General features: G+C 46.3%; 1 protein-coding gene across 1 annotated transcript; it reads left to right on the plus strand.

The window, feature by feature from the left end:
• The first annotated feature begins 2144 nt into the window (after positions 1-2144).
• Positions 2145-8162, plus strand: CCDC70 (coiled-coil domain containing 70). The gene is made up of 2 exons (XM_043892326.1): positions 2145-2164; positions 7298-8162. The coding sequence occupies exon 2, from the start codon at positions 7378-7380 to the stop codon at positions 8044-8046; it is 669 nt and encodes a 222-aa protein (XP_043748261.1). The 5' UTR covers positions 2145-2164; positions 7298-7377; the 3' UTR covers positions 8047-8162.
• The last annotated feature ends 6014 nt before the right edge of the window (positions 8163-14176 follow it).

A 14176-nucleotide genomic window follows, 5' to 3' on the forward strand; every position in this document is an offset into this window, starting at 1 on the left:
CAAAATTCTATAAAGCAATTATCCTTCAATTAAAAAAAATTTTTTTTTAAGCAATGAATTAGGAATCTTAGAATGACTAAATAAGGGGACAGGATGGGTCTTGTTGTTGGTTTTTGGTCTTTAAGTCATGTCAGACACTTTGTGACCCAATGGACTATGGCACACCAGGCTCCTCTGTCCTCCAGTATCTCCTGGAGTTCACTCAAATTCATGTCCATTAAGTCGGTATGCTATCTAACCATCTCATCCTCTGCTGCCCCCTTTTTCTTTTGCCTTCAATCTTTCCCAGCATCAGGATCTCTTCCAATGAGTTGGCTTTTCAAATCAGGTGGCCAAAGCATAACAGCTGACTTGCAAACAAGTCACTGAAAAGCAGTTTACTGAAAAGCTCTATCCACAGGACTTGTCTTTATTTGACCTAATGTAATGCTTAGTTTATGCAAACAACCCTAGTCTTGAGGCATTTGTCCAAAAAAATTAAAAAAAAGAGTGTCATTGTTTAATATCACAGCTGCCTGAGGCAGTGTTACTAGCTTGGGATAGTAAGAGGCTGACCAATAATTTAAGAATAACTGGAGAATAAGATAGAAGCTTTATAAAGAATTCTGAGATATTTCTGGGAATCTGGAAGGTCACAAGCATGTGAGTGTGCACATGCCCAAAAAAGACCTGAGGAGGCTGTAATTCCATACCTCAGATTGCCCTTGAGGTCCTGCATAAGCAGGAAGTGAAGGCTAAGGCAAGGATTGTAAACAGCCTGCATGAGCATTTAAGGCACGTCCCAACACATGCATGCACGTGTGTACACACACACACACACACACACACACACACACACACACACAAAGGAAGGGAGACTCAGGAAGAGTTCTTAGTCCAATCATTAGTTGACCACTAAGCATCAAGCAGACTTCAGTGGCCATGGGCAACAAAAAATACAGACTTTATAGAGTTAGTCCAGGAAAAGTCACTAAACAAACAAATAGTAATAACAAAAACACAACAAACTTGATGAGGGGGAAATCTCATTTCCAGAATTATCACATTGTGATATTTAAGATTATATTATTTTAAATGTTCACTTTTTAACAAAAACTTTCATGACATGCAAAGAAACAAGAAAGAATGGCTCATACTCAGAGGGGAAAGGGAGTCAATAGAAACTATGATTCTGAGTTATTTTCTTTTTGGTTAAAAACTGCCTCTGAGGAAGTGCAAATGTTAACTTACTAGACCAAGACATGAAACAGCTGTTATAAATGTGATCAAAGGACTGAAAGAGACCATGCCTAAAGAATTAAAGGTAAGCATGAGAATGATGTATCAATAAAAAAAATCTATTTTTTAAAAAAGAACCAAATAGAAATTCTGGCCTTAAAAATGAAAAACATAGGGGCTCACAGCAGATTTGAATTGGCAGAAGGAAGAATCAGTGAACTTGAAGACGGGTCAATTAAGATGATCCAGGCTAAGCAACATAAAGACAAAAGAGTGAAGAGAAATGAACAGAGCCTCAGAGATTTGTGGGACATCATCAAGCTACATATGATAGGGATACATATGTATGATAGGAATCCTAGGAGGAAAGGCGAGAAAGAAAGAGGAAGAAAGGATATTTGAAGAAATAGCCAGAAACTTCTCAAACATGAGGGAAATCTGCATCAAATCTCTTCATCTAAGAAGCTCCACAAACTCGAAGCAGTACAAACCCAAAGAGGCCCACATTTAGACCCAGTGCAGTCAAACTGTCAAAAGAGAGAGAAAAGAGGGAATCCTGACAGCAGCAAAAGAAATGATTCATTACATTCAACCCTCTCCCCAATCCACTGAAACGTTATTCCCTGGAAGACTGCTCCTGGGCACAATCCAGGTAGAATGTGAGGTAACAATCATTTGCAAGTCATCAACAATGCCAGCCTATTGATGAAGTCAAAGATGGAAGACAAAGTCTTTCCAGGTTCTTCCTCCGCTCTTCAGAGTTTCTCATTTAGGGTCCCATCTGGGCCCTCTCCACCCTGTGAGTCAGGACTGAGAGGACATAGAGGGGTCTTTGCAAACAGTGTTGGGGAGCCTGTCAAAGTGACATCACTAGAGATCTGATGTGACAGTGACTGCCTGCCCTCTGAGGGCTACAGAACTTGCCCAGTTGGGAAACAGCTAAGCAGTAAGTAACTGTTGGCTTTAGATTGGGTAGGGTTAGTTCTAAACATAGAGTGATATATAACATTTCCTTTAAAAATAAGTTCCTAGCCTTGACTTACAAGATTGAAGATTAGACATGTGTTTCTGACTCATGCTTTTATACCCATATAGACACACATTTACAGTTTCATACTGTACTTTATGTCCAAATGGGCATCTGTGTATTTGACATGGTACTTATTTTATCTCTTTCTCAAAGATAATTAAAGTGGTAATAAGGGAAACTTTGGGGATAAGTTTTTCCAATATTTTAACCCAGAAAGACTGCCATTCAGTCAGCTGATGTTTAGTGAACATCTATTACATACCAGACATGCTAAACGCAGCAGACAGACGGGAGATGAAGTGTTTCTAGCAGGAAGGTGGCAGGAGAGGCTGAGGTTGGGTGGGTAGGGAGGATGTTTGCTCAGTCTGAACTTGGTGGAGGAGTTTCAGGTTTCAGGAGAAGCTGCCTAAGAGAGGGGACTCCTTATCTGAGTCTTGAAGTGTTACCTGAATGAAGGAAAGTGGATTTGGGCAAGACTATCCAGGGAGAGAGTACAACATGGCATAGAAGCGGGGAAAACTCAACGTTTGAGGAATTCCAGGTGACTAGAACACAGGTGTCAGGGGAGATGGCTGAGAGGTAAGGCTAAACTGTTTGTAGGGATGGATCATGACTGTCCTGGCATGCACTGTAAGAAGACTGAAAATGATACAAAATAGTAACTATAGTCATCCTTATTTCCTATTTGTTGAGGACTTGCTTGTGTCAGGCACTGTACTTGGCACTCAACATACCAATTTATTCTCCACAAGAGCCCTATGAGGTAGGTTCTGCTTGAAATGGATAAAATATATTCTGTTGGGAAAAGGAGTCCACAAACAGCCTAGAACCATCAGGGAAGTGGCAGGAGAACATAATGGCCTGGCGTTATAGACGTCAAGAGGGAAGGAGTTTCAAAAAGGATTCACGTCCAGTGCTGCCAAGAGGTCAGTAAGGTAAGGACTGAAAACTAGTGGGTCACTGATGATCTGAAGAGAGAACATTTTGGTCAACTTAGGGGGCACAAGATTGCTGAAGGACGATGGTGCAGATGCAATACAGGAATGGGGATGGCGGTTGTCAACTGCTCTTTTAGGAAGACTATTTAGAGAGAACTAGCAATAGGGAGTCAGAGAACCTTGTTTCGGAGGGGTTGCTGTGTTGGTTGGTTTTAAGATGAGGCAGACTTGAGCATGTGTTCGTGTGCTGAGAGGTCAGATTGAGCAGAGGGCAAGATGTGGATGACTCATGAGTTGAGGCATCGCTGATGAAACTAAGGTCACCATGCAGTTGGGAGGAGATGGGGGAAAGCCTAGCCTTGCAGAAGGCATTCAAGATGGAGGTGGATGCCTAGAGAGTGAGCTGGAGGGGAGTTCCAGCTCACGGACCTCTGTTTTCTCCACAATGCTTCTGGGAACAAGAGGTGCCCCTGAATACTTTTCTTATGATGTGTGTATTTCTACAAAACACTTGTCCAGTGAATGTCATTAGCAGATTTCCCCTGCTGCTCCCCACGTGGGGAGTTAGATTCAGGGGGAAACTGTGTACAGCGGGCCCTCAGTGCTCACCGACCTTCAGTATGTAGTCTGCTCTCTTCTCAAGGGACTCCGTGCACTGGGCCAGCTCCCCTGATTTGACTTCTCCACTCAGCTTTGCATTCTCTCTTCATTAAGGCAGACACGCTCGGGGTCTTTGAGGAGACCAGCCCTAAAAGTAGAGCCCACTAAAAGCAATGACTGATGTTAGACCTGCAAAAAGTGTGAAGCCAGAAAGAGTCACAAAATAACACCTGGGGATCACATCGACGGGGTGAAATGTAGAACTGGGTGGTTATTGGTATCTATGGCATAAAGGAAAGAGGAATTTATTAAACAGTTTCAAGCGAATTCTCTAGCTTGTGCAAACATTGCTTATGGAATAAGAAATAAAACTCTAGTGTCATTTGGAAGGTGGTCACTTTCTGCATTGGGAGATGTACGGAAAATGCTGCAGAAGAAAGACAGAGAAGCCTGCACAAATGTTTACTATGCAGGGGACTCACTGGGGACAGACAGGTCCCACACAGAAAAGAAGACTTCTGTAAACTTCGTTTTGTTGTCTTTTGAAAAATAGATTATTGTCTTCAGTGATAACGTCCAATGTTTCTACACGTGTTTCTTCGTGTTGGTGTCTATATTTTCCTTTAGCTGTACGGTTGCATGAGGAGGGAAGATTTCATTTGAAATTAGTGACCAAGTTGCTAAATATTTTTGCTATCAGTTCAATGCTGGATATAAACGTCATCTCTCCCTTTCACACACACACACACACACAGACACACACACACACGCTGGCTATGTGTTCTTTCCTTCTCCCTCACTCCCTGCTCCTGAGTCAGAAAGTAGAAAAAGAGGGAGAAAGTCTGCAAATCTCCTGAAAGAACTCACGATGCTCCATGGTGTTGTGGTGCTTGGCAAGGCCCACTGTGTGAGGCCAGACCCTGGAGGATGCTTCGAGAAAGCTTGACGTCGAAATTCAAGCCCTTGTCTTCCCTGCACTCTAACTGCTGTCCCATATTCAGACCTTTTCCTCGTCTCTCGGCCCACCTTTGTTACCGGAATTTTTGTGGATGGTTCTGATACCCGATACATCAGATAACGGCAGTGTGTGGAAGTCTCCTCCCCTCCTCCCTCATTCCTTCCTTTCTTCTTTCCTCCCCGATATCTTTATTTCTTCCTCCCTCCCAAGCTTTTATTTCACTGTGAAATACAGTGCATTTACTGGAGCATATAAAATATCCATAGACAACTTAGCACTTTTTAAAAAATAATGAATAAACACACCAGTGCCACCAAATAAAGAAGTGGAATATGACTACTAGCCCCTCAGAAGCCCGCTCATTTACCCACCCAATCACGACCCCTAGTATCCTACCTCCCCAACCCCTCCCTCACACACAAGTAATTACTATCTTTTTAAATTTTTATTTTATATTGGAGTTGATGTGGTAGGTTCAGGTATATAGCAAAGTGATTCAGTTATACACACACATATCTCTATTCTTTTTCAGATTCTTTTCCCATATAGGTTATTATAGAATATTGAGTAGAGTTCCTTGTGCTATACAGTCAGTCTCTGTTGGTTACCTATTTTATGAATGTGTGTTAGTTGTTCAGTTATGCCAGACTCTTTGCAACACGATGGACTGTAGCCCTGCAGGCTCCTCTGTCCATGAGATTCTCCAGGCAAGAATACTGGAGTGGATTCCCATTCCCTTCTCCAATTATACACATACTGGTGTGTACATGTTAATCCCAACCTCCTAGATAATTACTATCTTGATTTAATGGGATTTACTCCCTTGCTTGTCTCTTTTGTGTTATCCCCTAAGTATATTGCCCTAAACAATAGAATGTAATTTTGCCTATTTGAAAAATTTTCCTTCAAAGTCTGAACCAGCTTCTTTCTTTCAGCATTCTGTTTACAAGGTTCATCTACATGGTCACATGTAGCTATGCTCTCCATTGCACGAACAGACCACTACATTTGAACTCCATGTTATTGCTAGGGTCACTGGATTGCTTACATTGTTGGGCTCTATGAACAGAACTGCTTGAACATTCCTGTGCACATAACCTGGACATAGTTCATATGTTTCCTCAGGGCACATATCTGGGAGCAGACCTGCTGGGTCATAATGTGTCATTATTGTTCACTATTACTGGCTACCGTGTTAACAGTTCCTCTTTCCCACATCCTAGAAACCACTGTGTCCTGTTTCACATCTTGGTTTCAAACTTATGTTCCCAAAATAGACCCTCCTACTAAACTGACTCCTGTAGGTCAAAGGGTTTCATCTTCTGTTTCCCACATGGCTTGTAACAGAGGACATGCACATGTGTGGCCCCCTTCTTTGAGCACACCCATCAGAAGGTTATGAGCAACTCCCCAGTGAGAGGGCCAAAACCTCAGATATATTCTGGTTGATGTAACACAAATAAATCACTATGTGGCTATGGCACTTGATTATTTAAAAGCAAAACAAAACTGTCATATGTCTTAATTGATCATATCACACTTGTGTGCCCTGACATCCTAGTTGAGAATCATTGACCTTGTTGGCCTGTTATTTCAGTGGCCTTGAGCTTTGAAGGTACTGACCACCTCTTCAGCCCAAAGCCATGATCATCCAGCATCTTTCCCTACCAAAGCTTGTCCCTCAAAAATACAACCAGGAGGACAAAGAGAACAATGGTTAAAATTTCCCAATAATGGACCCTCCTACCCTGTTGGTGGGAATGCAAACTGGTACAGCCACTATGAAGAACAACATGAAGGTTCCTTAAGAAACTAAAAACAGAGCTAGCATATGATCCGGCAATCCCATTCCTAGGCATATATCCAGAGGAAAACATAGTTCGAAAGGATACAAGCACCCCATTGTATCCTTGGAGTATCACTGCAGTACTGCTTGCAACAGCAGGACATGGAAGCAACCTAAATATCCATTAACAGAAGAATGGATAAAGCAGAAGTGGTAGACACATACAATGGAATATTTAGTTCAGTTCAGTTGCTCAGTTGTGTCCAGCTCTTTGCGACAATGGAATATTACTCAGTCATAAAAAGATGAAATAATGCTATTTGCAGCAATAGGGATGCCCCCAGAGATTATCATACCAATTGAAGTAAATCAGAGAAAGACAAATATTATATGATATCATTTATATGTGGAACCTTAAAAAAAAAGATAAAATGAACTTATTTACAAAACAGAAACAGACTCACAGACTTAGAGAACCAACTTATGATTACCATGGGGTAAGGGTTGGGGGGAGGGATGGATTGACACGTACACACTGCTATATATAAAACAGATAACCAATAAGAACCTGCTGTGTAGAATAGGGAACTCAGCTCAATATTCTGTAATAACCTAAATGAGAAAAGAATTTGCAAAAGAACAGATACATGTAAATGTAAAAAAGATGTAAGATTAAAAAAAAAAAGCTCAGTAGTGCCACATAGACTCCAAGGCTTGCCCTCTGGTATGCTATATTAAAGGGTGTGTTCTTTCCCGTGTCCCCACAGGGTTGGACCAGCTGACCTGATCCTGGCCGGTGGCCCGGTCCTCCATCACAGCCACCCCGCCATCCTGGCCAACCGGGACTATGTTTCCCTTCAAGGTGAGAAAGTGGATGGGACTTGCCTGCTTCCGCTCGCTGGTGGTCTCCTCCTCCAGCATTCGCCAAAAGAAATTAATCCACAAGCTCCGGGAAGAAAAGGCCTTCCGCGAGGAGATGAGACACTTCCGGGAGAAGATCGAAGACTTCCGGAAAGAGATGTGGGATTTCCGGAGCAAGATGAGTGCCTTCCGTGGTGAGATCTTGGGCTTTTGGGAAGAGGAGAGGCTTTTCTGGGAAGAGGAGAAAACCTTCTGGAAAGAGGAAAAAGCCTTCTGGGAAATGGAAAAATCTTTTCGGGAAGAAGAAAAAGCCTTTTGGAAAAAGTACCGAATCTTCTGGAAGAAAGACAGGGCCTTCTGGAAGGAGGACAACGCCTTGTGGGAAAGAGACCGGAACGTCCTTCAGGAGGACAAGGTCCTATGGGAGGAAGAAAAGGCCCTGTGGGTGGAGGAGAGAGCCCTCCTGGAGGAGGAGAAGGTCCTCTGGGAGGATAAGAAGTCCCTCTGGGAGGAGGAGAATGCCCTCTGGGAGGAGGAGAAGGCCGCCTGGGTGGAAGGGGTTGTTCCGATTGTGGAGCAGCTGGTGCTGGAAGGTGGGCACCGCCAAGTCAGCGGCAGACCACGGTCGCCAGCCTCCTCCCGGGGCAGGGCGTGAGCACAAGAGGCACTGGATTGGGACTCGAGTGGGGTCAGGGTGACCCCCGCATGCCTAAAAAAAATATGCTCTTATTTGTCTCCTGGCTTCAAAAGATCTAATAAAGTCCAGAGGAGGGTCTGGAAAACCAACTTTTGTAGGGAGGGCCAGCTGCATTTTCCCAGGTCTTGTGATTCTCCGAGGTCACCGTCACATCCTCCACGGGCTATAACTGCTGTCCCTAGGGCTCGGTCCGGGGACCCGGCAGGAGTGGGTGGGTGTGAGTGGAGGCCCTGGGCTCGCCTTAGAAGAGTCAGAAATGAAGTGGGGGGAGGTGCTCAGACAATGACCGCGAGAGATAGGGAGGGCCAGAGAAGGGCAGAGACATATCTGCCTCTGTCCAGTTCTGAGGTAGTCATTTCTCCTCCAGTCTGGGCAGTCTTGCCTGGCGAAGGAAATGGCAACCTACTCCAGTACTCTTGCCTGGAAAATCCCATGGATGGAGGAGCCTGGTAGGCTATAGTCCATGGGGTCGCGAAGAGTCTTTGGACATGACTGAGAGACTTTTCACTTTTCCCTTTCATGCACTGGAGAAGGAAATGGCAACCCACTCCAGTATTCTTGCCTAGAGAATCCCAGGGACAGAGAAGCCTGGTGGGCTGCCGTCTATGGGGTCGCACTGAGTCTGACACGACTGGAGCGACTTAGCAGAAGCTGCAGCTGGGTAGTCTTGGAGGCCTGGGGCGGGTGGACAGCTTTCCAGAAAAGGCTGTAGTGGCGTTAACATTTCATTCATGGGTTTTCCTCACCTGGCAGGCTATTTAGACACAGCATCCCTTAATGACTCACTTGCTCACTGTTTCAAGTTTCCACCAAACTTCGCTTCCCATTCTCTGTAGCGTGAGAAAGGGGCGTGGCATTAGGCTGAGGCTCTAGAGCTCCGCCCACTCCCCTTTTCTGATGCTGGAATCTTTGGACCAGGTGAGGCCACCTACAAGGTGTAAGGGAGACCTCCCGCCCCATACTCCTGTTAAATACTCAGGTCTCAGGTACCTGTGTCTGTGCATCATCAATCCCTTCCTTTGTGTTTCCCTTCTTCCACTCAATTAAAATTAAAATGCCCCAGGGAAGTAGAACACTAAATGAATGTATGCTAATGTGATCAGCCATTTACTCACCCACCTTCTCTTCTGATGTCAGACTACATATATGGGCATTGATATGGAAGGGCCCAGAAGGTGAGTAGTAAGAAATGTCAAGGCCAACACCTCTTGCTTCCCCTTTTCTTGGGCCTGCCCTCACTCTCATTCTTACAGTCACTTACTTGGCTTTGTGCATCCTTCACTACTTGACAAGCATGTTCACACCTGCCAGCTCATGAAACCTTCCTCACAACTCTGTAGGTTGACAGGGAAGGTCCATAAACCCATTGCACATGTGAAGAAAGAGACCTGGAGAAGCAGAGGGACTGGTTGCAAGCAGAAGGTCCAGGAGGAGAACCCACATTCTGCCAATTGGTCCCATTCCTCTTCCAGCACAGCCCAGGTCATAGGATGTGGCTTTAGAGCAGTTCAGCCAATGATAGTGTCAGAGCTGGATGAGGCTTAGAGCGCTTGGAGACTTCACTGTGGTTTGGGGTGGTGTTCCAAAAACACGGAGAGAAGAGGACAGAGTCCCCTTGGGTGTGCTGAGCAGACATCCGGGTACCAGGAAAGTGGGCAGCTTCCATGGCTCCATATCACTCTGGGAAAGCTGGGGTTCCTTGGAAGGCCTCTGATCCTCAGGAGTCAGGGCCAGGGCACTGGGATCCACCTTCTCCTTTGCCACACACCCAGACTTGCATCCTCAGCTCTCAACAGGCAAAGATGTCAGTAAGCAGAGGGAACAAGATGCTGGTGTGAAGACAAGGGAGACAGCTAGGGACCCTCTCTGTGACTGAATGGATAGAGCAGATTAACACTGCTGGCGGAGAGTCTGAGGATGAATAATCAACTGGTGAGTAGGGAGAAAACTGAGCAAAGGGAAGAAAGCAACAGTTGTATGATATGAAACAAAGACATGTGCAGAAAAGGAAAAACCACAGTAGAACACTACACGCTCAGCTATGAATAGCATTTACATAGTTAAATATAAATACTGATTGTGATCTAACCACAGTTACAATGCACAATATTGGAATAAGAGGAAGGATGGGAAATCTCCTTTTTTATTGTGGGAAGCCAGGCTTCCCAGGTGGCGCTAGTGGTAAAGAACTCGCCTGCCAATGCAGGAGACGTAAAGAGATGCGGGTTCAATCCCTGGGTGGGGAAGATTTCCCCAGAGGAGGAGATGGCAACCCACTCCAGTATTCTTGCCTGGAGAATCCCATGGACAGGGGAGCCTGGCGGACTACAGTCCATGGGGTCACAAGGAGTTGACACAACTGAAGCGACTTAGCATATAGCATATATTAGTCCAACATTGAACCCACTCCAGTACTCTTGCCTGGAAAATCCCATGGACAGAGGAGCATGGTGGGCTGCAGTCCATGGGGTTGCAGAGAGTTGGACATGACTGAGCGACTTCACTTTCACTTTTCACTTTCATGCATTGGAGAAGGAAATGGCAACCCACTCCAGTGTTCTTGCCTGGAGAATCCCAGGGACGGGGGAGCCTGGTGGGCTGCCGTCTATGGGGTCACACAGAGTCGGACACAACTGAAGTGGCTTAGCAGCAGCAGCAGTCCAACACTGAAAATGCGAAAAGCAGCAACAGAGCATATTATTTACAGCAGTGTTTCTCGTTCTTTAGCCTATATCAGCCACACCCTCTCTCCAGCAGCCCAGAACGTCTCTCCTTCCTTGAACTTGAACTCCTTAGTGACTCACCTCTGGCACCCGTCAGACCTGGAATCGGGAGGGTTCTCCTCCCCTCAGCCTTCACCTTTGCTGACAGGCTCAGACTCATCCTTCAGGATCAGCCTGGTATCTCTTGCCCTGGGTCTCCCTTCCTGACCCCGTCATCTGGGTGGGGATCCCTCTGGGTGTCTCTCATAGCTGAACCCCACCTGTCACAGCACTCACTGGTCACACGGGCTGTCCTCGCTGACTTTTTTGCCTGAATCCTCCGGCAGACTATACAGGTTAAGAGGGCAGAGACAACGCAGGTCTGAAAGCTCTGTGGCTGCCCTGAGATCCCAGGATCCTAGCACCTTTGGAATACACTTCTCATGTTTGGAGAATTTCTCACCTTGTACGAGAAGGCCAGAAATGTATTTCCCAACCTCCCTTGCAGCCAGGGCTCAGATATGCGACCCAGGCTCCACTCATCACTTGCATCCATGCCAGACTTCAGTGAAGAAAAGGAGGCCAGGCAGAGTCATTGTGTGACAGTGGCAGGAAGTGAGTTCTCAGAGGCAGCAGGGCTGAGGTCCTGGCCAAAGGGTCCCTGCCTGGGACGGTGGCTCGAGCCTCAAGCCCAAGTCCAACTGCAAGGGCCATCGAGAACTGTGTTCCCGGCAACGTGCCTAGCTGTGTAGCCGCTAGCCCCACTTTCCTCACTGTTGGGGAGGTTCTGTAAGCAACCTAGTGTATTTCAATAAATACTCTGATAAACTAGCTCAAGTGTGTTTTATTTTTTAACTAAGTATCAGGACAAGATGGAGAGTAACTGTCCTGCTTTAGGCTTTATTCCCAGTGCCTAGCAAATCTTGGGCAGTTAGCACTCAATATCTATTTAAGGAAACAAATGAATGAGTGAATGAATGGATGAGGGAGAACAGGTTCCCTGGATTCAGTGCCCCGGACCCCTGACTTCCCTGAGGGGAGGCATGTGCATGGCGGTAGATGTTTCCAGCCCTGCCCCTTCTCAACTAGGAACCACACATCCAGGTTCGCACCCAGACCATGCAACCCCAGATCCCAAGGGAAAAAAGGACAAACAGCCCCTGTTCTGCAGAGAATAGCGTCCCGAAGACATATGAAATCATACAGGTGACTTCTCTCACTCCTGCAGGTGGGTACAAGCACACACCGCCACTTACTCTTCTTATTTTTAAACTGAATTTTTAATTTTATTTCTTATGTATTTATTTTAATTTTGACTATGTTGTGTCTTCATTACAGTGCAAGGGCTTTCTCTAGTTCTAGCGCACGGGCTTAGTGGCCCTGAGACATGTGGTATCTCCTTTCCCTGACCAGGGATCGAACCCGGATTCCCTGCATTGGAAGGCAGATTCTGAACCACTGGACCACCAGTGAAGTCCTGTTTTCTTTTTTATTTCCTTTGCCCATGTGAGCCCCTCCAGCTGGAAAGGCTGGTTTTGTTCATGCTCAAGGACTGTGTGATGTGTGCATGCCTCACTCCTCCTCCACGTCTGAAATGAGCTTTGGGGAACACAGAACCATGCTTAGCAACAGCCTGCCTGGGGATCGATTGCTAGGGGGTCACTGCACACCACGCTGTGCTTTTTGCGGAACTCAGAGCTGGTTGCTTAGCAACAAAATGAGATGCTGGTTTAACTAGTTCTAGATCTACATTTTCCTAATCAACACAAGGAAAAGACCCGGCCAGCCTTGAGAAGAGAGAATGCTTGTTCATTGTGGGTGAGCGCTCACTCTGCTTTAAAAGTTGGCCAAAACTTTAGTGACCACACCGCAACAACAAAGCACTGCCCACTGTGTTGGTTACAACTCAGTTAATCCTCACCACAACCCCGTGAGACGGCACCAGCATTAGCTTCAATTACAAATGAGGAAACTGAAGTACATGGAGCCCAAGGTGATGCAATCAGTAAGAGGTGGTATGGATATTAGAACCTGGATTGTCTCTGCTCTAGAACCCAAGCTTCTGTCAACTAAGTTAAAATGCCCCCCTTCTGTAGGCACTCCCAGATGCCTCTGCCTTAAAATAGCTAGGCGAAATGGACATTCTTCAGCCATATAAAAAGTTAAGCTGCAGGGACTTCCCTGGTGGCATAGAATCCACCTGTGCACGCACGGGACACGGGTTCAATCCCTGGTCCGGGAAGATTCCAAATGCCACAGAGCAAATAAGTCCAAGCACCGCAACACCCGGAGCCCATGATCCTAGAGTCATTCTCTGCAACGAGACAAAAACCACCACAATGAGAAGCCTGCACACCTCAACAAAGAGTAGCCCCTGCTCGCCGCAACTAGAGGAAGCCTGAGTGCAGCTACAAAGACCCAGTACAACAACAACAACAGAAGTTAAGATGAGTTTAACATACTTCTTCCATCTTAAGAACGCTCATCAGTGAATGACCTGGCTTTGATGGCCAGCCACACCCCCACCCCCCACATGACACATCACGAAGAAGATATTCTAATGACAGTTCCTTTGACTCTCCACCCACCTGTCACTCTCCAAATCCAGCAGAATGTCAACCAGATTCTAACGTGGCCCAGGGGACACTCTTAGCCCCAGTGTCCCCAGGGGTCTGACCTGGTTCAGAGTGATGGGAGGCTGTGACTTGGGTTGAGGGGGCATGGGGGGCGGTCTGGCTGGAGAGAGAGAATTGGGAGGAAAGAGTGTCCCTGTGGGAATTGTTAGCCTGGGGTGACCACACCCCTCTCCAATGCCCACAGTCTCCTGGTGAGACTCACCTGGCACCCAGGACACCCTTACTGAAAGCCCTAGGGAACAAGACATGTCTCTTTCTCCTCTGCCCAAAGATCCATTTAGACCCTACTCCAAAACCTCAGCCTTTTACCTTCAACCCTGCCCTTCCTGCTTCCTGGGTGTTCAGGCCAAGGCACTTCTGTTCTAGCTACTTTTCGGCATCTGCCTATGATCCGCTGGGCTGCTGCCTCCTAGCCCAGGTCTCCTTTTCTAAGTTGGCGCTTCTTTACCTCCTTTTCATCCTCAGCCCCTTTCCCTCCTTCTAGTTTGTTCTTTGCAGCTCTCCTGGGTTAAGAGGTGGGGGGCTCCGGGAAAGAAAGAGGCAGGTGGGCGACCAGACACCACTCGTTCTCTTGGGTTTTGGAACATCTCCCACGTCCTCCCTAGATTCTACCATCTCTTCCCAAATTCTGTTTCCTTTTAAAAGTCCCTTGGGTTGACTTTTCCCTTGACCTGTGGTCAGCAGCCCATTGTTGTCCCTCAGGCAGTGGACCAGGGAGCTGTGAAGTCATTTCATTAGCATATGTGTCAC

Source organism: Cervus elaphus, chromosome 30, assembly GCF_910594005.1.
Source record: "Cervus elaphus chromosome 30, mCerEla1.1, whole genome shotgun sequence".
In the NCBI taxonomy this organism is placed as follows: domain Eukaryota; kingdom Metazoa; phylum Chordata; class Mammalia; order Artiodactyla; family Cervidae; genus Cervus; species Cervus elaphus.